The sequence below is a fragment of the Entelurus aequoreus genome, linkage group LG20 (genome assembly GCF_033978785.1).
Source record: "Entelurus aequoreus isolate RoL-2023_Sb linkage group LG20, RoL_Eaeq_v1.1, whole genome shotgun sequence".
NCBI lineage: Eukaryota > Metazoa > Chordata > Actinopteri > Syngnathiformes > Syngnathidae > Entelurus > Entelurus aequoreus.
Window position 1 is genome coordinate 1,456,528 of NC_084750.1, and position 25,712 is coordinate 1,482,239.

General features: G+C 36.8%; 3 protein-coding genes across 5 annotated transcripts in view; 2 read left to right on the plus strand and 1 right to left on the minus strand.

Moving 5' to 3' along the window:
• Positions 1–16,130, plus strand: part of zdhhc3a (zinc finger DHHC-type palmitoyltransferase 3a) — a 50,463-nt gene extending 34,333 nt beyond the window's left edge. For 2 of the 3 annotated variants that reach the window (XM_062029144.1, XM_062029146.1), the window contains exon 7: positions 13,027–16,130. In XM_062029144.1, the coding sequence (XP_061885128.1) occupies positions 13,027–13,233 (207 nt within the window). In that variant the 3' untranslated portion in view covers positions 13,234–16,130. The remainder of the gene's footprint in view (positions 1–13,026) is intronic. The other variant, XM_062029148.1, reaches the window with a different exon arrangement.
• Positions 16,131–16,355: 225 nt separating this feature from the next.
• On the minus strand, positions 16,356–18,700 carry LOC133635823 (transmembrane protein 42-like). Its single transcript, XM_062029153.1, has 3 exons — positions 18,358–18,700; positions 16,756–16,902; positions 16,356–16,670 (listed from the first exon to the last, which is right to left on the minus strand). The coding sequence occupies exons 1-3, from the start codon at positions 18,505–18,507 to the stop codon at positions 16,536–16,538; spliced, it is 432 nt and encodes a 143-aa protein (XP_061885137.1). The 5' UTR covers positions 18,508–18,700; the 3' UTR covers positions 16,356–16,535.
• A 126-nt stretch (positions 18,701–18,826) lies between these two features.
• Positions 18,827–24,776, plus strand: kiaa1143 (KIAA1143 ortholog). Its single transcript, XM_062029152.1, has 3 exons — positions 18,827–19,061; positions 21,739–21,889; positions 21,966–24,776. The coding sequence occupies exons 1-3, from the start codon at positions 18,948–18,950 to the stop codon at positions 22,178–22,180; spliced, it is 480 nt and encodes a 159-aa protein (XP_061885136.1). The 5' UTR covers positions 18,827–18,947; the 3' UTR covers positions 22,181–24,776.
• Positions 24,777–25,712: the final 936 nt, after the last annotated feature.

Genomic DNA, 25,712 nt, shown 5'->3' on the forward strand with positions numbered 1-25,712 from the left:
TATATATGTGTGTATATATGTATATATATGTGTGTATATCTATGTATGTATGTGTGTGTGTGTGTGTGTGTGTGTGTATGTATGTATATATATGTGTATATATATGTGTATATATATATATATATATATATGTATGTATGTATGTATGTATGTATGTATGTATGTATGTATGTATATATATATATATATGTATATATAAATATGTATGTATGTATATATGTAAATATGTATGTATGTATATACCGTATAAGTATGTATGTATGTATGTATGTATATATGGATATATATGTATGTATGTTTATATGTATATGTATGTATATACTTCATATGTATGTATGTTTGTGTATATGTACCTATGTATATACACTACCGTTCAAAAGTTTGGGATCACCCAAACAATTTTGTGGAATAGCCTTCATTTCTAAGAACAAGAATAGACTGTCGAGTTTCAGATGAAAATTCTCTTTTTCTGGCCATTTTGAGCGTTTAATTGACCCCACAAATGTGATGCTCCAGAAACTGCTCAAAGGAAGGTCAGTTTTGTAGCTTCTGTAACGAGCTAAACTGTTTTCAGATGTGTGAACATGATTGCACAAGGGTTTTCTAATCATCAATTAGCCTTCTGAGCCAATGAGCAAACACATTGTACCATTAGAACACTGGAGTGATAGTTGCTGGAAATGGGCCTCTATACACCTTTGTAGATATTGCACCAAAAACCAGACATTTGCAGCTAGAATAGTCATTTACCACATTAGCAATGTGTAGAGTGTATTTCTTTAAAGTTAAGACTAGTTTAAAGTTATCTTCATTGAAAAGTACAGGGCTTTTCCTTAAAAAATAAGGACATTTCAATTTGACCCCAAACTTTTGAACGGTAGTGTATATATGTAGATGTATGTATAAATGTTTGTGTGTGTGTGTGTGTGCGTGCACGTGCATGCGTAAAACGATTAGTTTTAACAACGATATGATTCGATATTTGTGGTTGCCGATACGATTTAGGAATGATTGAATTTTTTTTTTTTTACATCGATACGATTCGGAACGATTGAGTGAGTTGGAATTGATTTAGTAACTTTTTATCAAAACAGATCAAGCAGTGTGAGTGTGGAATAAATAGTGGACACTGCAGGTGCACTTTCCTATATTGTTGATATACCTTGTAAGGAAATGATTAATCAAAGTTGACTTATTCACTTATCCCTTATTCAAAAATGTCTCAAAGGGCTGCACAAGCCACAACAACATCTCAGATCCCACATCAGGGCAAAAAAAACTCAACCCAAAGGGAACAACGTGAAACCTTGGAAGAGACCGCAGATATTATGAAACAAACAAGTAAACAACAATTAATGTTATTTTTTGTAAGGAATGATGTATACATGAATTATGATACAAACAAGTAATCAACAATTAATAAACAATGCATTCACATCGTATCTGAATAAAGTGCAAGCAACACTTTAGCTTGAATTAACAAGAGGAAACATTTTTTTATCACATTTTGAACAATAGTAACCAACATTTTACCCGTAGATGTACTTCTAAATAAAGTTGTGACTTGACCATACAGTATGTGTTCTCCACCCTGGCGTCCCCGATGAAGGACAGCGTGCAGAAGCATGTATGTCCCCTCACCTGTGGATGGTGTTGGCCCTTCACTTCCTAGTTTCCATAGCCTCCTTCATCCTTCTCTTTTATTTCTTTCTTTCTCATCAGTTGACTTCTCCTTGGCTGTCATTTGCGTGTTGTGTTGTTCACACTTCTTGTTGTTGCCCTTGCTGTCACTTCCGGTGTGGTGGTCTGTCTTCTGTAGCTGAAAGTTGTGTTGCGACTTCGAATTATTGTGTTGTGTCATTTGTATTTGTTACGGCTTTTGCAATCGTGCTGTAGCTGAAAGTTGTGTTGTAATTAATGATATTGTCTTGTGGCGTTTGCATCTGTTATGACCTTTCTCAGCCACCGTAGCTATCGGCCATTTTTGTTTCGGTAGCGTCGCCGACATGAAAACTAGACTTAACGTTTACCATCCTTATCTTTAAAAGAAAGTTCATATAAAGTCTGCCCTTCTAAAATCCAATGTTTTCCTTTGTCTAGTATCGATAAAATCAATATTTTCCCTTGCAAAACGATCTTGGATCTGCCGGAAGGCAAACTTGCCGAGCACAGATCGATATACTTGAAATTCAGAAATATAAATCGATCTATCAATCAATCGTTACACTCCCTAATAATATATAATTTATATAATCATATATGTGTGTGCATGTATGTATATATTTTTTGTGTGTGTGTGGTTGTGTTTTTACAGGGAGACAGAATGTAAAAAAAACTCATACTGTTTTCCCCACTGAGACATAAACAAAAGGTGTAACATGTACTCGATTCGGTACAGAACCTTTCGTTTGAAGTTGCGGCACATATGTTTCACACACAACACACATTCTGAGGGTACATTTACTGTTGCGATGCACCCGCAACAAGCCGGGGAGTTCAGTGTGCCTAAAAACAGACGCAAATTTGTTTTGATTTGACGATTGTATTTATTGTGCTCTCATATTATTTGGTTTACTTGTCAACATCATTAAAGCTGTTTGCACAAAAGTTAAGCAGTTGTATGTTTGGCTTTTTGTTGTCTCACTGTTCTTCAAACCAAAGTGTGTGTGTGTGCACGCGCGTGTGTGTGTGTGTGTGTGTGTGTGTGTGTGTGTGTGTGTGTGTGTGTGTGTGTGTGTGTGTGTGTGTGTGTGTGTGTGTGTGTTCTGTCAATGCTGACTTAATGGGGACATCGCTCTGTTTCCACAGTCACCTTTAGGGGACCTCTTGACGGTATGGGGACAAAAAAACAGGTCCCCTAAAGGGAAACCTTTTTAAATGATAGTCAGATCCATTCTGAAGATGCCTAAGTGAAAAGTGAAACATTTGTTATCCTGGCATTAATAGTACTGTGATTCTGTATGGCAGTGGTCCCCAACCGTTTTGTACTTGTGGACCGGTCAACGCTTGAAAATTTGTCCCACGAACCGGGGGGGGGGGGGGGGGGGGGGGGGGGTTATGTTTTTTTTGTGTTTTTTTTGTCATTAAGAAATACAATCATGTGTGCTTACGGACTGTATCCCTGCAGACTGTATTGATTTATATTGATATATAATGTATATATTGTGTTTTTTATGTTGATTTAATTTTTAAAAAAAAAAATATATATATATATATAATTTTTGTATTTATTTTTATTTCTTGTGCGGCCGCGGCCTGGTGGTTGGGGACCACTGCTGTATGGTATCCATCCTTAGTTAAAACTAATATATTTTTCCAAAGACAAAATCTGGTTTAGTGTTCCTTAGGATGACATTTTCATACAGCATGATTATAAAACATTATTGCCTTAAAGTATGATTCACATTCGTAAATTTTCCATCCTTCTATATATGGTAGTTGGAGTTGCAGACAACTTCATTACTGCTAAATAGCATTTTTCAGTAATGTCACAGAAGATGCAGGATTTGCTTTAACATTTAAGTAGTGAAACTTCCTATAAGAGGACAGCTGTAGTGATGTATTCTGAGGATCATGTCATATTTAATTTGAACTTTTTTTTTTTTTTTAAATGGTCCTCAGTGGTCATGTACAAATTTGTGTGAATTATGCAAACATTTTTAAATTTGCTCCCCATGAACCATATTAACTCTTTTTCCCCAGGGTCCCCAGTAAGAATGATCAGCACATTACTTCATCAATCCAGAGATTTAAAGACGTGTATGAGCTAACTGGGCAGTGGCCATTTTACCTAATTTTTTTTAATGCCTCCACAAGTGATGATCAAAAACTTGGTTCCCATTCCAAATTAAAACGTGTGTGTGTGTGTGTGTGTGTGTGTGTGTGTGTGTGTGTGTGTGTGTGTGTGTGTGTGTGTGTGTGTGTGTGTGTGTGTGTGTGTGTGTGTGTGTGTGTGTGTGTGTGTGTGTGTGTGTGTGTGTGTGTGTGTGTGTGTGTGTGTGTGTGTGTGTGTGTGTGTGTGTGTGTGTGTGTGTGTGTGTGTGTGTTGTACAGTATACCGCTATTGGTATAGTACCGCGATACTAATGAATCATATTCGGTACTATACCGCTTCTAAAAAGTACCGGTCCAACATCCCTCCCATCCCTGCAGGACGAGGAATAGCGAAACATGCTTCACTGCTTACCGTCGTCACAATGTAAACAAATGCTATTGGTGGATCTACACCTAACATCCACTGTAATGATACCAAGTGCAGGAGCGTATCTAGTGATACTACTATGATTACATTGATATTTTTTAGCATCACAATATCTTTTTTCCTTTTTTTAAAATTTATATTATGTTTATAAAATCAGGAAATACGTCCCTGGACACATGAAGACTTTGAATATGACCAATATATGATCCTGCAACTACTAGGTATCGGATCGATACCTAAATTTGTGGTATCATCCAAAACTAATGGAAAGCATCCAAACAACAGAAGAATAAGTGATTATTACATTTTAACAGAAGTTAAACGAGAAAGTAAGCAGATATTAACAGTAAATGAACAAGTAGATTAATCATTCATTTTCTACCACTTGTCCTTAATAATGTTGACAAAATAATAGAATGATAAATGACACAATAGGTTACTGCATACGTCAGCAGACTAATTAGGAGCCTTTGTTTGCTTAAGACAAGTTGTCTTGTATGTTCACTATTTCATTTAAGGACAAACTTGCAATAAGAAATATGTTTAATGTACCATAAGATTTTTTTGTTAAAGTAAAGCCAATATGCAATTTTTTGTGGTCCCCTTTATTTAGAAAGTATCAAAATATTGGTATCGGGACAACACTAGTGTGTACATATGTCTGTGCGTGCGTGCGTATGAACGAACAAACGAATAAATATGAAAGCCTGATCTTCACTGCTGTCTTCTTTCTCATACTGGAAGTGTGCACCAAATTCAGCCTTATAATTGATGACTTTTCATTTTGCAATCGCAGAATGTTTAGCTGACATAGTTTCTCTACTGGTTCCCGGACCTTTCGATGCCTTAATTAAAAACACCCATTAATAACATTAATGACACCCATTAATAACATTAACGACACCCATAATAACATGAATGACTAATTAGTTAATAACATAACTGACAGCTGCTGGTTTATGGAGCAGAACAAGTTATGTTTGATTCCAGCATCACTCCCAATGTTAAACATTTTTTGGAACAGATGACATGAACTTTAGAGGGAATCTGGATTTGACGATGATTAGTTTTTACGAGTGTAACCTGAGCGCAAGATGTCAAATCATGCAGGGACGTTGGGGAAGCCGATTAATTGAACTTCGTCATCTGCATTCCAGAATGGTGTTGTGGGTCACCTGCTCCGTTCACACTGCAGGGTATGACGCCTCGTTCACATTCCTCTGCAACCCCCTCCTCTCCGCACAAAGAGTCAGAGACACTTAACAAGGACAAGATCATTCGCCTTCTTTTCATTCTGCTATGGTAGAAACGCACAATGCTGCAAAACTTATCGACTTAATTTTCATTTATGGTTGGTTAATTGACTTGTGGAATATCGGCCCAGGCTTACTTCCAATACTAATAATAACGCACACAGCGTACGCCATGGAGAGCACAACTTGGAACATAAATAGTATGATGTGCAACATTTGGAATAAACAACTTACTATCGTTTGGCCTTCCAGCTGGCCTACCTTGTTAACTTTACTGCTCTTTTATTTCCTGTTGATGCACAAAATAACGCTCTCTTGTGTTTGAATGTCTTCCTGGTTGTTGAACGTGTTCCCCTTTGCCTGCAAGCTTCTCTCCTCACGCTTTGGCTCTGCTTTCTTAAGCACACCTCTTTTTCATGGCACCAAGGTAAGACGGCCGCCGAACTAAGTACACGTATGTACAAGTATGTGTATGTATAAGTATATATGTCTTTTTCATGGCACCCAGGTAAGATGGCCGCCGAACTCACTACTATATAAGTATGTATGTACAAGTACTGTGTATACAAGTATATATAAGTATGTATGTGTGTATGTATGTACAAGTATGTATGTACACATATGTATGTATGTGCAAGTATAAACAAATATGTACAAGTATATATAAATATATACAAGTAGAGATGTCCGATAATGGCTTTTTTGCCGATATCCGGTATTCCGATATTGTCCAACTCTTAATTACCGATTCCGATATCAACCGATACCGATATATACAGTCGTGGAATTAGCACATTATTATGCCTAATTTTGTTGTGATGCCCCGCTGGATGCATTAAACAATGTAACAAGGTTTTCCAAAATAAATCAACTCAAGTTATGGGGAAAAAAAATGCCAACATATTTATTATTGAAGTCACAAAGTGCATTATTTTTTTTAACATGCCTCAAAACAGCAGCTTGGAATTTGGGACATGCTTTCCCTGAGGGGCATGAGGAGGTTGAGGTGGGGGGGTTGCGGGGGGTGTATATTGTAGCGTCCCCGAAGAGTTAGTGCTGCAAGGGGTTCTGGGCATTTGATCTGTTGTGTTACGGTGCGGATGTTCTCCCGAAATGTGTTTGTCATTCTTGTTTGGTGTGGGTTCACAGTGTGGCGCATATTTGTAACAGTGTTAAAGTTGTTTATACGGCCACCCTCAGTGTGACCTGTATGGCTGTTGATCAAGTATGCCTTGCATTTACTTGTGTGTGTGAAAAGCCGTAGATATTATGTGGTTAACCGGCATATTATGTGGTTAGACCGGCACGCAAAGGCAGTGCCTTTAAGGTTCTTCTCCCTTCGTCCATGTACCACTCCGTACAGCGGCGTTGTAAAAAGTCATACATTTTACTTTTTGAAACCGATACTGGTAATTTCCGATGTTACATTTTAAAGCATTTATCGGCCGATAATATTGGCAGTCCGATATTATCGGACATCTCTATATACAAGTATGTATGTACAAGTATGTCGGTACAAGTTTTCACAAGTACCGTAATTTCCGGACTATAAGCCGCACCTGACTATAAGCCGCACCAGCTAAATTTAGGGGAAAATACAGATTGCTCCATATATAAGCCGCACCCGACTATAAGCCGCAGGGTTTTGATGTGTAATTACCGTAGTATATAGGGGTTCCTGCTACCACGGAGGGGATTGTCGGGACAGAGATGACTGTTTGGGAACGCAAAGCGTCCCATTTATTAACTATAAATCTTTCAATCATTCAATCAAACTTTCACATCTTTGACATGGCGAACAGCATTCGTGCAGAGTACAAATAATACAACGGTGCAAAGTAATACAAAGTGCTCGCATGTACATTATCAAAATAACCAGCCTACCGGTATATGAAAAGTCAGTCTTTAATCATTGTGTCATCATCTTCCTCCTGCGTACTAAATCCACCGAAATCCTCTTCGTCGGTGTCGGAGAAGAACAGGCCGTAAATAAGCCGCACCGTTGTATAAGCCCAGAACGAGGGGAAAAAGTAGCGGCTTATAGTCCGGAAATTACGGTAATAAAAATAGTTTTTAAAAAAAACAAGCGAATACACCTAAAAAGTATGTTATTGTTTGTGCTATGGCGCCATCTTACGGACGAGTTCGCGCACTGCAGGTGTCCTTCCATTTATGTATATAGTGCTTTGTTTTTTTCCAACTGGAATGCTGTTCGCCTTCTCGCCGTTCATAGCGGTTCTACTCGTATGGATTCTTCATTCATCACTCCAAGCTGCGTTTGTAAGTTTTACAATATAACTAAAAAAATTCTTACTTACTAAAGCGTCCCATGTGTGATGTCTGTAGGAGTGTTTTCTTGCATATTTGTACGTGCTATCGTAATGTAATCAAGCGAGCGTCGTTAGCATTAGCGAATATGCTAATAGATTCACTAGTGTCTGTGTTAGTATTATTAACTTACACTGGCATTCTTTTTGTATTGTTTCGGTTTTGTAAATTCCTCAGTAAATTCGCCAAAATGTCATTGTGGAGTTATTAAGTCTGTTTAGTTGATTGGAGAGCTAGCTTGCGCAGCTAGTGGGTCCATGACGATGACTTCTGTTTTGTTTGATCAGCCATTTTACTGCCGTGTTACAGACAATTAAGGTATGGAAATAAACATTTATAAAATATTTAGGTGTAAATAACTAATTTTACAATTTATATATCTGCTGCTTATAGTCCGGTGCGGCTAATATAGGGAAAACTATTTATTTATTCTAAAATTTAGTGGGTGCGGCTTATATAACAATGTGCTCTATCCTCCGGAAAAGACGGTATGTATAAGTATATATAAGTATATATAAAGTATATATTCATGGTGGCAATGTTATTCTGCGCTAAACTCATCATTTTGACCAATCCCAAGTTCCCTAACTGATCCAATCCACTTTAAAAAAAATATTTAGGCTACACACTGCTTCAAATACTTTCAAAACACAAAGTAAAATAATTTTAAATAAATTAAGAACAAAAATAAATATACCGTACATCCAGAAAGTATTCACAGCGCTTCACGTTTTTTAAATTTTGTTATGTTACAGCCTTATTCCAAATTGGAATAAATCATTTTTTGTCCTCAAAATTATACACACAACACCCCATAATGACAATATATTTTGTTTTGTTTAGCAAATGTATTAAAACTAAACAAGTAAGAAATGACATGTACATAAATATTCAGACCATTTGCACAATACTTAGTTGATGCAACTTTGGCAGCAATTATACCCTTAAGACTTTTTGAATACGATGCCACAAGCTTGGCACACTTATCTTTGGGCAGTTTCAACCAGGCTCCATCAGATTGGATGGGAAGGTTTTCATCCAGGATGTCTCTGTACATTGCTGCATTCATCTTTCCCTCTATCATGAATAGTCTTTCAGCTCCTGCCGCTGAAAACCATCCCCACAGCATGACGCTACCACCACCATATTACAAATTGTTTGTTAGTTTTTTCTTCAGGTTTTTTTTTGTGTGATAAATTCGCAAAAAACATTTTTTTCACATTGTCATTATTGGGTATTGTGTGTAGAATTTTGAGGACAACAATTAATGTATCTATGTTGGAATAAGGCTGTAACATAACATGTGGAAAAAGTGAAGTGAATACTTTCCAGGTGCAGCGTAAGTAAAGAAATAAGGGATCACTCAACTCGCGTGTAGATTTATAAGCCGAAGAATAAAAATATATTTTATAATTACGGTAGATCATTCCAGAGTTTTAAAGCAACCTTCATCCCTCTCAAATCTGATATTTTCAGAGTTGGACATTAAACTGTTTACAGCTTTCTTTTTAAACGCAGTGTAATGGCTCAAACCACCATTGTGGAATACAAGAAGTGTCGCTTTAAGACATAAAAAACACATGGCCGATATATTTCAAACCACGTTTATCAAGGAGCTTCCTTCGGCACACGACAGCCGGCTCGTACTCCAAGACGCCAGAAAGTAAAATACAGCAAATATTTCTTCCTGCACATCTTTTCATTTTGTAAAAGTACATGCAAAACATGCCAACTGTTCATTTTATTTACAGGTAATGTCCTTTTTAATCCAGCAGATGGCACTGTTAGATAGATAGATAGATAGATAGATAGATAGATAGATAGATAGATAGATAGATAGATAGATAGATAGATAGATAGATAGATAGATAGATAGATAGATAGATAGATAGATAGATAGATAGATAGATAGATAGATAGATAGATAGATAGATAGATAGATAGATAGATAGTACTTTATTGATTCCTTCAGTAGAGTTCCCTCAGGAAAATTTTAATTCTAGCAGCAGTGTACAGAATTGAGATAGAATTTAAAAAGTAAATAATGGGGGTATAAATGGAAATAAAATAGAGAATATTATTACAATAAGAAGAAGAAGAAAAAAGCAACAATATGAATAAAAAAATAACAGTAAAAATAAAAATATAACAAGAGAAACTAGGCAGTAAGTGACCATGTTATGAAAATGTATTGCATTGTAATTGCACTGTTAATTGCACTATAAAGCTGCAACACAGTAGTGTCAATACAGCTAGTGAGTGTGCCACACTCAGTAGGCCATCATTTAGCCGTCACTATGTTTCAACATTATTAGAGCAATGTTGGACATTTAACAACTTCTTAGTCACCTTCAACAGAGGAGCAGGTCGCAGCCTTCCTGCACAATCGTAAAATAGACGTGAGTCTGCAGAGCACAAGGACCACCAGAATGACGTTTGTCAACGTGAAGAGTGAAACTGCACGCACACTGAAAGGGACAAATGTGTACGTCAACGAGCGTCTCAGCAAAAAGAATGTTGACATTGCAAAAAAGGCAGAGTAAAGAAGGACACGTTCAGAACACGAGGGTCACAAAGTGTCAAGTATTCATGAAGTTAAATGCACAAGCAGACAATTTGGTGGTGAAAAAAATTGAGTACTTGGACAGCTCTCAAAATAATAAATTAAATATAATTCAAATATAAACAAAGTTTAGTTAGTACAAAAATAAAATAACTTATGAATTAATTTGAATATTATTAGAAGCTTCTACAATAGTAATAAAATATATTTTAAATATATATAAATTATATAAATTAAATAAGAGTTCAGTTAGTAAATTTAAAATATAAATTAATACTAACTTATGAATTCATTTGAACTATAAAAAGCATTGTTAAATGTGTAACTGAACATTAATATTTTCATACAGGCAGAATTTTTGACACACTCATTTATACATACTCATATTATTATTTTATTGGGGAAAAACAACAGCCAAAATGTAAGAAAAAAAGAGCAAAAACAAATTGGTATTTAATGAGAAAAAGCTGAAATGTTCAAAGTAATAATTAATATTAGATCACCTATAATTCATGGCTGACACAAACCAACACTAATCACATTCTTCAGACAACATGCATTCAAATAAAAGTGCAAATAAAAAATGTTTGCTAAATGCTCCATTTTTTGTCAAGTGGGCGAGGTAATCATTTGTAAGTTTCCTCACGAGTCGGTATTTTTTCATTCTGATGTATGACACAACATCACAGAGGACACATATCATCATTAGTACTATTATTATTACTGTTATTTTTATTATCAGTAGTAGTAATAATATTGTTATTATATTAGCAGTTGTAGTAATAGTATATTATCATTATTGTTATTAATATTATTATTATTAGTAGTAGTAGTGCATTATCATTATTATTATTATTATTATTATTAGTAGTAGTAGTACATTATCATTATTATTATTATTAGTAGTTGTAGTAGTACATTATTATTATTGTTATTGTTAGTAGTAGTAGTAGTAGTAGTACATTATCATTATTGTTATTATTATTAGTAGTAGTGGTAGTAGTACATTATTATTGTTATTAGTTAGTACATTATCATTATTGTTATTATTAGTAGTAGTTGTAGTAGTACATTATTATTATTATTGTTAGTAGAAGTAGTACATTATCATTATTATTAGTAGTAGTAGTGGTAGTAGTACATTATTATTATTGTTATTAGTAGTAGTAGTAGTACATTATCATTATTATTAGTAGTCGTAGAACTAGTACATTATTATTATTGTTATTAGTAGTAGTAGTATTATTATTGTTATTAGTAGTAGTAGTAGTAGTACATTATTGTTATTATTAGTAGCAGTAGTACATTTTAATTTGTATTATTATTAGTAGTAGTAGTACATTATCATTATTATTGGGGTCGTTATTATTAGTAGTAGTATTAGTACATTATTATTATTAGTAGTAGTAGTAGTAGTACATTAGCATTATTATTAGTAGTAGTAGTAGTACATTATTATTGTTATTAGTAGTAGTAGTAGTAGTGCATTATTATTATTGTTATTAGTAGTAGTAGTAAATTATTATTGTTATTATTATTATTAGTAGTAGTAGTACATTGTTAGTATTAGTAGTAGTACATTATCATTATTGTTAATATTAGTAGCAGTAGTACATTCTCATTATTATTATTAGTAGTAGTAGTAGTAGTAGTACATTATCATTATTATTGGGGTTGTTATTATTATTATTATTAGTAGTAGTACATTATTATTGTTATTATTATTAGTAGTAGTAGTACATTATCATTATTATGATTAGTAGTAGTAGTAGTAGTACGTTATTATTATTGTTAGTAGTAGTAGTACATTATTATTATTATTAGTAGTAGTACATTTGCATTATTATTATTATTGTTAGTAGTAGTAGTAGTAGTACATTATTATTATTAGTAGTAGTAGTAGTACATTTGCATTATTATTATTGTTATTATTATTAGTAGTAGTACATAATCATTATTATTTGTAGTAGTAGCAGTAGTACATTGTCATTATTATTATTAGTAGTAGTAGTAGTACATTATCATTATTATTATTAGTAGTAGTAGCAGTAGTACATTGTCATTATTATTATTAGTAGTAGTAGTAGTACATTATCATTATTATTGGGGTTGTTATTATTATTATTAGTAGTAGTACATTATTATTGTTATTAGCAGTAGTAGTATTAGTAGTACATTATCATTATTGTTATAATAGCAGCAATAACCAGTTATGTTCTTCATGACATGTTTGACCTACACTTCGGGTGTGTCAGTGGACTGTTCCTTGATGGCGGCCATCTTTTCAAACATTTAACTTCAAACAAAAGACAAGCACTTTTACACCCAAAATTATGAACAATATCAAAATAAGCAAAAACAACCTAGGGGAGTCCAGGCAGGTCCGTCGTGTGTTGTTGTTGTTGTCTGTTTGGCTAGTAGCTTCCACCGTTAGCATTTGGCTAGCCTCGTACTTGCCTGTCACTAGGGTTGCACACAAGGACGTTCAAATAATATTTGAACAATGGCCATTTATCCATGAAAATATGGAGATGTTACTAATGATGTATTTGAGAAATAAGCAAAAAAAAAAAACTGACATAATTGTCACTAAAAATGAAACTTTATGGAATAAGTGATATTAATAACATTATGACAAACCTCCACCCTTCTGAGCTCAGACCTTTTTTTGTCCCCTGCAGGGAATCGAACGCCTGAAGGGAGAGACGGGGAAGTGGGAGAAGGTTCCCTGCTGGGAGGCCATGCGGGTGGCCTTTGGTGGGCCCTTCTCCCTGTCCTGGTGCAGCCCCTTCTCCCAGCTCAGCTGCAAGAAGAACCCCCCTGAGCTGCTCGCCCTTCCTCAGGGGGACATCATTGAGGAGGACGTCATCGAGATCCCACTCAGCTAGGAAAACATCATGGAGATCCCACTCAGTTAAGAGGACGTCATGGAGATCCCACTCAGTTAAGAGGACGTCATGGAGATCCCACTCAGCTAGGAGGAGGTCATGGAGATCCCACTGAGCTGAGGTGTGTGAAGGTGGGGTGTGGTGCTTCAGGTCACAGGATTGTCTGCGGTTCTAACACGACTTCTTCCGTCACAGTCGCAGCTATTGACCAAACAAAATACTTTTGCTCCCACTAGCAAACTACTACTTCCATATTTCTCAAACTCTTTTCCAAAGTCGTGATCTTGAGAATTCTTCCGCCTTCCAAGTTTTCCAAGCCTTTCAAAACATTCTAGCATGAAATCATTCAACACGTTCATGCAAACTTTTATCCACGTTCACACTTTCTGGAATTCAACATTTTATTGCCCAAAGATTGTCACTGATCTGAAATATTTCCTAAAGATGTCATCAACTCAGGGGAGGTTCAATGTCCCACAGTCGAGCCCAAGACCATCAACTGTTCTAAGACCCCCCCCCCAACATTTCCACTCTCAAAACATTCCCCATAACAATTCTCCATATTCCAAATATTCTTACTTTCCCCATAACTCCACATTTTCCATACATCATGTACTCCAGTTATGTTTCTTTCACTCAGATGTTTGATGCATCGAGGTTCCATGTTGACGTTTGCACCAGTCACTCTTTCATCTACCATTTCTACACTTTTTGTTTTGGTTATGAAAATGTGTGGATTGTTGCTGTGAAGGAGAGATTGCAGTCTGCTGGGCTGGCTTTTGTGTCGCTGTTCCAATTATCCTCCCGGCTTAAAAAGCTCTAAACTTAGGGCAATTGGGGCAGCTGTCAGTGTGCTCCACATAGAGGGACGGAGTGTAGGGACACAGAGTACAGGAACACAGTGTATAGGGACAGAGTACAGGGACAGAGTGTAGGGACGGAGTGTAAGGATGGAATACAGGGACGGAGTACGAGTATAGGGACAGAGTGTAGGGACTGAGTATAAAGACGGAGTGCAGGGACGGAGTACAAGGACAGAGTACAAGGACAGAGTACAGGGACAGAGTACAGGGACGGAGTGTAAGGATGGAATACAGGGACGGAGTACAAGGACGGAGTATAGTGACGGAGTGTAGGGACAGAGTGTAGGGACGGAGTGTAAGGACAGAATACAAGGACAGAGTGTAGGGACGGAGTGTAAGGATGGAATACATGGATTGAGTATAGGGACTGAGTGTAGGGACACAGAGTACAGGGACAGAGTGTAGGGACGGAGTGTAAGGATGGAATACAGGGACGGAGTACGAGTAAAGGGACTGAGTGTAAAGACAGAGTGTAGGGACGGAGTACATGGACAGAGTACAGGGACAGAGTGTAAGGATGGAATAAAGGGACGGAGTATAGTGACAGAGTGTAGGGACGGAGTATAAAGACTGAGTGTAGGGACGGAGTATAAAGACTGAGTGTAGGGATGGAGTGTAGGGACGCAGTGTACGGACGGAGTGTAGGAACGGAATACAAGGACAGAGTGTAGGGACGGAATACAGGGACGGAGTATAGGGACTGAGTTTGGGACGGAGTATAAAGACGGAGTGTAGGGACAGAGTGTAGGGACGGACTCTAAAGACGGAGTGTAGGGACAGACTCTAAAGACGGAGTGAGGGACAGACTAAAGACGGAGTGTAGGGACGGAGTTTAAAGACGGAGTGTAGAGACGGACTCTAAAGGACAGAGTACAGGGACACAGTATAAAGACAGAGTGTAGGGACAACCTTTCACTTATGTTGACAACCGTTTATGTCGACATGAGTCAGTCGATTCGAACAGCGTCAACTTAAACAAGTTCTACTGTACTTCATGTTGGGGGTTTTTTACATGTTTATTACACTTTTACACAAAGTATATTCCTAACCTTGTAGTAACAACTTCAAAGTATTTCCGGTGGTTACTCGAGAAAGTACTTGGGAGAATCTTCAGTTTGCTGGTTTGAGTTCATTACTGTCTTTCTAAAAACAAATTATTTCTAAAAACACAGAAGTATTTCTAAAAACACAAAGAAGTAGTTCTAAAAACACAAATATGTATATATAAAAGCACAAAGATGTTTTTTCTAAAAACACAAAGATGTATTTCCAAAAACACAGATATATTTCTAAAAACACAAAAATGTATTTCAAAAAACACAGATATATTTCTAAAAACACAGATATATTTCTAAAAACACAGATATATTTGTAAAAACACAGATATATTTCTAAAAACAGAGATATATTTCTAAAAACACAGAGGTATTTGTAAAAACACAGAGGTAGTTCTAAAAACACAAATATGTATTTATAAAAGCACAAAGAGGATTTCTAAAAACACAAAGAAGTATTTGTAAAAACACAAAGAAGTATTTCTAAAAAGACCAAATGTGTGCCGGCAGACTGAGGTAACTCCGGGGGAATCACTAGAAGCAGATTTTTGTCACACAGTGCCTTATGTTCATGAAAGTGTAATAATACACGCTATGTCTCAATGTCTGTGTAATAACCATCCTCATGTTGTGTCATATATTCACTAATCAACGGGTGAGAGAAATTACAGGATGATTCTTGTTTGCTGATGGAATTTGACACGAGTGAATATTTATGATGCCACACTTAAAACAGCACAATGTTCATTTCTCATCTTCCAATCCTAACCAGGTTCTAAGTAGCGCTTCAAAATGCTCAGACACATTTTTTTTCAAGCAAATACTTTATTAAAAACTAAATTTTACACTCAAGCATGCTTTTTTGTCAGATGATCAAAGTTAAAATGCAAAAGTTGTATTCCATGTCATTTTGTGTCAGTAGTTACACAACTCCTGATGCACTGTCGAAAAAAGGTGTAGATTTTACAATTTAAAAAAATAATATAAACCATATACATGTATAAATATGTATATATATATACATGTGTGTGTATATATATAAATATATGTGTATATATGTATCTATATATAGAAATATTTGTATATATATATAAATATACATATATGTATATATATATATATATACATATAAATATGTAAATATATACATATATATATATATATATATATATACATATATGTGTTTATATATATAAATGTGTGTATTTGTATACATATGTAAATATATGCATATATATATATATACATGTATATAGATATACATACATATACTTACATACATATATTTATATACATGTGTGTGTATATGTATATATATACTGTATATATTATATAATATATATTATATATATAATATATATTGTATATATTATATATATATAATTTAGTCGTCCTTGGTGTCATGGTGAGGCTGCGGTGTGGACCCATGAAGCATCAGCAGCCCACAAAGTGTCAGAGCGATGCCCAACCACCACTGAAGCGCGTGACTTTCCCCAAATATCATCTTCCCCAGTATCGCCTCCACGCACAAACACACAAAAAAGACAAGTTAGTGTGCAAAATGGAATGAATTCTCCACCGGTGGTTTTCAGTCGCGCACTCACGGATGAAATGAAGTTGGCTGCAGTGCTGGTCACCGTGGCGCTGGCTGAAGAAGAGCAGTCGTGAAGAGCTTTGGAGAAGAAGGTCCACATGGCAGCGTTGCACGCAAACATCAGGCCCACACACAGCAGCCTCAGTGGGATGTGGAGCTGCAAACATTATTTTGTCTAACATTAGCAATATGTTACATTTACATATCCATATTTACATAATATAGTGGGACTCACAATGCCTTTTTTTTCTAAAATAAACACCTTACAGAGACATAATTTAAAACAATGTTATTTATTATTTGTTCGTATCAACACTTCATCTTTTTCTCCTCATGTTGCGCCTTTTTTTTGTCATTTTGTCAGGGTTTTTTTTTAGGTAATTTTATTTCTAGGCCAATATAAAAAAATGACCTCGTTTCGTACACTCCTTTTTTCAACAAACGTGAACATATTCAACACATATGTAACCATTTTCAAATCAACAATGGAACAATGTTAGAACAGGCAGCTTCGACATAAAATATATACGTAAAAATATATATATTTGGAGCGGCATAACTTCCTGTTTGTATTGATAAACGCCTCAAATGGTTTAGTTTTTACATTGTAAATGTCATCAAGAGTTGGAGAATGCTATCAAACTGTTATGTCTTCTCGCTAAATTTTATATTCATAAATCCAGAGTATTATAACTAAAATTGTTTAGTTTTATTCTGAAAAAAAAATAAAAATTATAACTCAATATTAATGACAAATGAGAACAGAAAACCCACGTTCTAAAAACATTATAAAAACGATCACCATCAAATAAAATGTAAACGCCTGATACTTTAATTTGTTTTATTTTATTCTCCTCGCACGTTTTTTATGTTACGTATTTCTGGGAGTGTTTCTTTTTCCTTTTTTTGAGGGTTACAACTTCTTGTTAATACATAAAGTATTTGGTTATCGTTGTTTGAATTGTTAAACGTCTGTATTATACTGTTGTTTAAATAAAGTTTTTGAAAAAAAAAATTATAGCCGCCTCACACAAACAACCAATCATACGCCTTCTTTTTTAACAACCAATCATACGTCTTCTTCTTCAACAACCAATCATACGCCTTCTTTTGTTTTCCTATTTGACTTGATAGGCGCGCCGATTTTTCTTTTTCTTTTTATGTGTATAACTTTATATAACAATACAATACAAAGTTCCAAGTACTGTGGTGAAAATATAGCCAATTAAAAGTTGTCCTTAAAAGTAGAAACATTAAAAAAACGATTTAACGAAGTATTAATATTTAATTAAACTGCTGACCGGAAGTATTTCCAAACTCTGCGTGACTTAGAAACTTGCCGTAAATGTGCAGAGTTTACTAAAATATTTCTGCAATAGTTTTTATTTTTAAGTGGCGAAAGAGTTTTCTGTCTCGTAAATTTGACAGCACAGTGACCAGTTAAAGAAAAGACAGGGTGTACCCCGCCTTCCGCCCGAGTGTAGCTGAGATAGGCTCCAGCGACCCCGAAGGGAATAAGCGGTAAAAAATGGATGGATGTATGGAAGTTTTCCAGTTTTCCAATGTTTGGGAAATGGAGATTATTTTTAACATTTTTTGTAATTGTTCTCACCCAGTGACAGACTGAAGATGCAGTTTGTGTTGGAAAGGCGCTGACTTGACACATCTCCAGGAGGTAGTCGGCGCCAAGAGTTAGTTTCGCAGATAGCGAGGCGGCGCTGCCCAAACATCCCGCGATCAGCGCATAAAATGAGCCCAACATAATTTATTGCCTTCTTATTTGTTTCTCTTCCACTATCGACGTTCGTAACATTGGAAAGTTGCAAGTAAAACCTGAACCCGGTAGTCGCTGTTTTTCGAAACAAAAGCACAACTGATTCAATACTACACAGTTATGGATAAATAATACTTTGCTTCGAATTTAGCCTCTAAAGTTTGTATTATTTGAATAAAAATGTTGTAAAAAAAGGCGGTTTTAATATTTTTACTCTAAAAAGTTAGCCCAGTTAATGTTTTAACTTCTTAACCAAACACCTGACGTCACATCCTTACCTATTGTTCTACCAATCGCAGCGGCTCTGGGGTCACGTGACACGTCCGGCGCATTCTGATGACGTGGTACATCGGTAATGGCGGACACTCTCTTCGAAACAAACAAAGCAAAGATAGCAGAATAAGCCAACATTCATCCTTTTCGTCGCCATGAGCAAGAACAAGGCCGGTGGTGTGTCATGGGTGAAACCGGAGGAGCCGTCTTTTCTCAAGAAGTTTAAAAGCGATGTTGGTTTCAAAGAAGGACCGACTGTTGACACGAAGGTATGACTTTTTGCGTCACGTGACGCTGTACCTATATTCGGCTCTATGTCATCATGTGTGCATTTATGTGAGAGTCCTATTATAAATAGAAGACACTTTTTTTGCATCTGTTCGTTTAATATATTTGTATTTGCCTTACTTTTAATTATTCAACTATTTTTTTCAGTAATTATTTAGAATTCCCTGGGGGGAACTCAGCGCCACAGTTCGCTCACAATAGACAATAAATACTATACAGCATTATTCACATGTGAATAATATAAATATATTATATATATATGTTCTACATTTAAGTGCAGTCAAGAAGGAACATATGCATTATACAGTCTGATGGCTGTCGGTATGAAGGACCTCCTGTGTTGTTCCATTCATACACATTTCATGTGTATGAATGAAATACAATCTTTTTCAATCAATCAATGTTTATTTATATAGCCCTAAATCACAAGTGTCTCAAAGGGCTGCACAAGCCACAACGACATCCTCGGTACAGAGCCCACATAAGGGCAAGGAAAACTCACCCCAGTGGGACGTCGATGTGAATGACTATGAGAAACCTTGGAGAGGACTCTAGGGGAGACCGAAAGCAATGGATGTCGAGTAGGGTCTGACATAACATTGTGAAAGTCCAGTCCATAGTGGATCCTACACATCAGCGAAAGTCCAGTCCACAGTGGATCCAACACAACAGTGAGAGTCCAGTCCATAGTGGGGCCAGCAGGAAACCATCCCGAGCGGAGACGGGTCAGCAGCGCAGAGATGTCCCCAACCGATGTACAGGCGAGCGGTCCACCCCGGGTCCCGACTCTAGACAGCCAGCACTTCATCCATGGCCACCGGACCTGTGTAACTCCCCCCTCCACAAGGGAGCGGGGGGGGCAGAGGAGAAAAGAAAAGAAACGGCAGATCAACTGGTCTAAAAGGGGGTCTGTTTAAAGGCTACAGTATACAAATGAGTTTTAAGATGGGACTTAAAGGGAAACTTCGGTTTTTTTCAACCTGGGCCCTGTTTTCATAATTTTTTCTGTATATATGAGTGCTGGATAAAACATTTTTTGAGGTCGCGCCAGTATTGAGCAGGGCAGGCAGCCTCCAGCCCAGCTAACGCTCGTACACAGGGCAACTGGCTCTCGTCAAAATTCGGCCTATAAACATGCATTTTTTTCACACTGACAGGCTCAGATAGTTACAATGAGTGTCCGACAACATACTAGAAAGGAGAAATTAACGTATGTCTCTACCTTTAGCTGGAGATCGCTGTGTGTTGTGAGCTGTGTCCAAATCTCACCACGCTACAAATCTCGTTCCGAAATCTCGCGATAACTCGCGACAAAACACCGGTGGAAAAACAGTTACCTGACTGAGGTGAAGAGAGATGACTGAAGTGATTTTCTGCCTCCACTATAAAACTAAAATAACAGTCTTCGGTAATCCAACAGAAAATCACTTCAGTCATCTCTCTTCACCTCAGTCAGGTAACTGTTTTTCCACCGGTGTTTTGTCGCGAGTTATCGCGAGATTTCGGAACGAGATTTGTAGCGTGGTGAGATTTGGACACAGCTCACAACACACAGCGATCTCCAGCTAAAGGTAGAGACATACGTTAATTTCTCCTTTCTAGTATGTTGTCGGACACTCATTGTAACTATCTGAGCCTGTCAGTGTGAAAAAAATGCATGTTTATAGGCCGAATTTTGACGAGAGCCAGTTGCCCTGTGTACGAGCGTTAGCTGGGCTGGAGGCTGCCTGCCCTGCTCAATACTGGCGCGACCTCAAAAAATGTTTTATCCAGCACTCACATATACAGAAAAAATTATGAAAACAGGGCCCAGGTTGAAAAAAACCGAAGTTTCCCTTTAAATGTTTCTACTGAGATAGCATCTCTAACTGTTACCGGGGGGGTATTCCATAGTACTGGAGCCCGAATAGAAAACCCTCTATAGCCCGCAGACTTTTTTTGGGCTCTGGGAATCACTAATAAGCCGGAGTTCTTTGAACGCAGATTTCTTGCGTACAATACAATCGGCAAGCTAGGCTGGAACTTGACCGTGTAGTATTTTGTACGTAAGTAGTAAAACCTTAAAGTCACATCTTAAATGCACAGGAAGCCAGTGCAGGTGAGCCAGTATAGGCGTAATATGATCAAACTTTCTTGTTCTTGTCAAAAGTCTAGCAGCCGCATTTTGTACCAACTGTAATCTTTTAATGCTAGACATAGGGAGACCCGAGAATAATACGTTACAGTAATCGAGACGTAACGAACGCATGAATAATGATCTCAGCGTCACTAGTGGACAAAATGGAACGAATTTTAGCGATATTACGGAGATGTGAAAGAAGGCCGTTTTAGTAACACTCTTAATGTGTGACTCAAACGAGAGAGTTGGGTCGAAGATAATACCCAGATTCTTTACCGAATCGCCTTGTGTAATTGTTTGGTTGTCAAATGTTAAGGTGATATTATTAAATAAATGTCGGTGTCTAACAGAACCGATAATCAGCATTTCCGTTTTCTTGGCGTTGAGTTGAAAAAAATGAGCAGACATCCATTGTTTAATTTCATTAAGACAATGAAATTAAACAACTGCGTCATAGAGCTGACAGTCTGGAATATCGCAGCAACTTTTTGAACGATTTCCTGCTTGGTTTACCTTCTTGCTTCCGGTCGCCGGTGCAGCGTCTGGTGACGCCGACGCCAGGAGACGACAGCGGCAGCGATCGGGAGGATGAATCGCCTCAAGTTGTGGTCCTCAAAGATGGAGACTTGACCTCCGAGGAAGTGCAACACCTGAAGGAAGGCGTGCAAGCGAAGGAAGCTGTGGAGAAAAGTAAGAAGGTTTCATCCCCAAGCTAAACCTGTAAGTAGGCCGAGCAGATTCTTTACTCTCCTCATTTTTAAACCAGACGACGAGCCCCCTGCCGACGGGAAAATCCTCTTCAAGAAGCCGGCCAAGCGCTCCTCGGCAGACAAATTCCAAGGAATCACCGCCAGCTCGCGCAAAAAGAAGCGTGATGACGTGTCGAGGGAAGACAAGAAGGAAGAAGGGACTTGTGGGAAAAAGGTGAAGAACAGCAGCCTCCTGTCTTTTGGCTGCGATGAAGAGGAAGACGAGGACTGAGCCTTTGTGTCACATCTCGTCTTGGTTCTTCTCTTCATAGTCATATTCATCTTTTGTGTACTCCGCAAGTATTATCCCAACGTTTGAAACATAAACTACAAACCCCGTTTCCATATGAGTTGGGAAATTGTGTTAGATGTAAATATAAACGGAATACAATGATTTGCAAATCCTTTTCAACCCATATTCAATTGAATGCACTACAAAGACAAGATATTTGATGTTCAAACTCATAAACTTTATATATTTTTTTGCAAATAATAATTAACTTAGAATTTCATGGCTGCAACACGTGACAAAGTAGGTGGGAAAGGGCATGTTCACCACTGTGTTACATGGCCTTTCCTTTTAACAACTCTCAGTAAATGTTTGGGAACTGAGGAGACACATTTTTTAAGCTTCTCAGGTGGAATTATTTCCCCTTCTTGCTTGATGTACAGTTTAAGTTGTTCAACAGTCTCCGTTGTGGTATTTTAGGCTTCATAATGCGCCACACATTTTCAATGGGAGACAGGTCTGTACTACAGGCAGGCCAGTCTAGTACTTGCACTCTTTTACTATGAAGCCACGTTGATAACGTTGTAACACGTGGCTTGGCAATGTCTTGCTGAAATAAGCAGGGGCGTCCATGGTAACGTTGCTTGGATGGCAACATAAATTGCTCCAAAACCTGTATGTACCTTTCAGCATTAATGGCGCCTTCACAGATGTGTAAGTTACCCATGTCTTGGGCACTAATACATCCCCCATACCATCACAGATGCTGGCTTTTACACTTTGCGCCTATAACAATCCGGATGGTTCTTTTCCTCTTTGGTGCGGAGGACACGACATCCACAGTTTCCAAAAAAAATTTGAAATGTGGACTCGTCAGACCACAGAACACTTTTCCACTTTGTATCAGTCCATCTTAGATGAGCTCAGGCCCAGCGAAGTCGACGGCGTTTCTGGGTGTTGTTGATAAATGGTTTTCACCTTGCATAGGAGAGTTTTAATTTGCACTTACAGATGTAGCGACCAACTGTAGTCACTGACAGTGGGTTTCTGAAGTGTTCCTGAGCCCATGTGGTGATATCCTTTACACACTGATGTCGCTTGTTGATGCAGTACAGCCTGAGGGATGGAAGGTCACGGGCTTAGCTGCTTACGTGCAGTGATTTCTTCAGATTTTCTGAACCCTTTGATGATATTGCGGACCGTAGATGGTGAAATCCCTAAATTCCTTGCAATAGCTGGTTGAGAAAGTTTTTTCTTAAACTGTTCAGCAATTTGCTCACGCATTTGTTGACAAAGTGGTGACCCTCGCCCCATCCTTGTTTGTGAATGACTGAGCATTTCATGTAATCTACTTTTATACCCAATCATGGCACCCACCTGTTCCCAATTTGCCTGTTCACCTGTGGGATGTTCAAAATAAGTGTTTGATGAGCATTCCTCAACTTTATCAGTATTTATTGCCACCTTTCCCAACTTCTTTGTCACATGTTGCTGGCATCAAATTCTAAAGTTAATGATTATTTGCACAAAAGAAAAAGTTTATCAGTTTGAACATCAAATATGTTGTCTTTGTAGCATATTCAACTGAATATGGGTTGAAAATGATTTGCAAATCATTGTATTTTGTTTATATTTACATCTAACACAATTTCCCAACTCATATGGAAACTGGGTTTGTACAATGCTGGTGACTTCTCACATCAACACACAACAGGTGATAAAACACAAGAGTATACTTTATACTCTTGTTCTGTTGTGTTTGCATCAAATATTGTAACATAGGAAATAATTAGTTCACCTTTAAAGGGAATTAAATATGCATTTCCCCTCCATGTAGTGTAAGTAGAATAGTGATGTACATCATAATTAAATGTCTTCTATCAACACATCCTTGACTTGTGACAATAGGTTGTATTTACATTACTTCTCTGTACTCCCAATTTTATATATATATATATATATATATATATATATATATATATATATATATATATATATATATATATATATATATATATATATATATATATGGTAAAACTTTAGTATGGGGAACATATTCCCCATTATTTAGTTGCTTGATTACATGCAAATTAGCGACATATTGGCTCTTATTTATTCATTATTAAGTACTTATTATTGCCTTATTCTGCATGACCTTATTATACAACCAGTAAGCCATTAACTAAGTCTTCCCTCAATAACCTCAGAATTATTGCTTATTAGTAACCCTAACCCTTATATGTTCCCCTAGCGTCCAAATAACTCTAAATTAAGTCTTTGTTACTTAGAATATGTTCCCCATACTAAAGTGTTGCCATATATATATATCCAAGTAAACCCTGCATGTACTGTATGTATTTGTGTATGTACTCTGATATTGTACCTTCATTCAATGTGTGAATACTGTCTTGAAATGTTGTATTGTTGTTGTTTATGAAAGTATGTTTTTATGCATAATTTCAAAACACTCAAACTTCTCAACAATCCCTGACTGCCATCGTGTTTGTGTTCCAACATGAATATATTGATATAATAATGTTCCTGCAGTTTGACAGATACTGAACTTGGTCTTTTTTTCCCCAAAATTCAGATTATTGTTCTTACATTATTTTTTAAATTGTTTTTTTCTCTTTTTAATTCAACATGCTGAAATACATACTTATAATACAATACTGTGATGTCTGGGTAATTTTCAATGATCATACATATACTACTGAATATGATGAGAAAATACAGGAGGGAATACTATAACAAAGCACTAGAGAATAATACAATAATATTAAATGTATATGCAATATAATAAATGGTATTACTACAAACCCACAATCAAAAACATTTCCCGGATGTTTTTATGAACAATGAAAGGAAAATTGCTAATACGAACGATTTGGTAGATGGATTCAGTTAAGGTAGCTCCAAATCTGGCAAAAGATGTGAAAAAATTATGTATAAAACAATATCATGTACAAAAATGTAGACGTATTGAACTATAGATATATATGATGAAGTGAAGTCAAAGGTATATATGGTGAAGTCAAAGGTTCCAAGACAATGTATTTTACTACATTATGTGTCCACATGGTGGCAGTGTTACCTTACATTGCACGTGTTTCTTTACTTTACCCATGTAACCTTGCTTACCCGTGGAACCTTACTTCACCCATATTACCTTACCTTTATTGCAATGACAATAAAGATCCATCCATTTATCATCTTACCTTTCCCGTGCTTCCTTACCTTTATTGCAATTACAAAGATCCATCCATCCAGCAATCATCTTACCTTACCCGTGGAACCTTACTTCACCCGTGTTCCCTTACTCGTGTTAACTTATCTTACCCGTGTTTCCTTACCTGACCTTTATTGCAATGACAAAGATCCATCCATCGTCTTACCTGTTACCTTACATTACCCGTGCAACCTTACTTTACCCATGTTACCTTACCTTTATTGCAATGACAAAGATCCATCCATCCATCGTCTTACCTTACCTGTTACATGACATTACCTGTGCAACCTTACTTTACCCGTGTTA

Excerpts from the sequence above, each read along its gene's own strand:
- LOC133635823 (XM_062029153.1), bottom strand. The coding sequence starts at position 18,507 with ATGTTGGGCTCATTTTATGCGCTGATCGCGGGATGTTTGGGCAGCGCC. Across the intron at positions 16,903-18,357 it reads CATCTTCAGTCTGTCACTGG|CTCCACATCCCACTGAGGCT; the intron begins GTGAGAACAATT and ends TAATGTTTGCAG. Across the intron at positions 16,671-16,755 it reads CAGCCAACTTCATTTCATCC|GCGATACTGGGGAAGATGAT; the intron begins GTGAGTGCGCGA and ends TTGTGCGTGGAG.
- kiaa1143 (XM_062029152.1), top strand. The coding sequence starts at position 18,948 with ATGAGCAAGAACAAGGCCGGTGGTGTGTCATGGGTGAAACCGGAGGAG. Across the intron at positions 19,062-21,738 it reads GACCGACTGTTGACACGAAG|CGTCTGGTGACGCCGACGCC; the intron begins GTATGACTTTTT and ends TCGCCGGTGCAG. Across the intron at positions 21,890-21,965 it reads GAAGGAAGCTGTGGAGAAAA|ACGACGAGCCCCCTGCCGAC; the intron begins GTAAGAAGGTTT and ends TTTTTAAACCAG.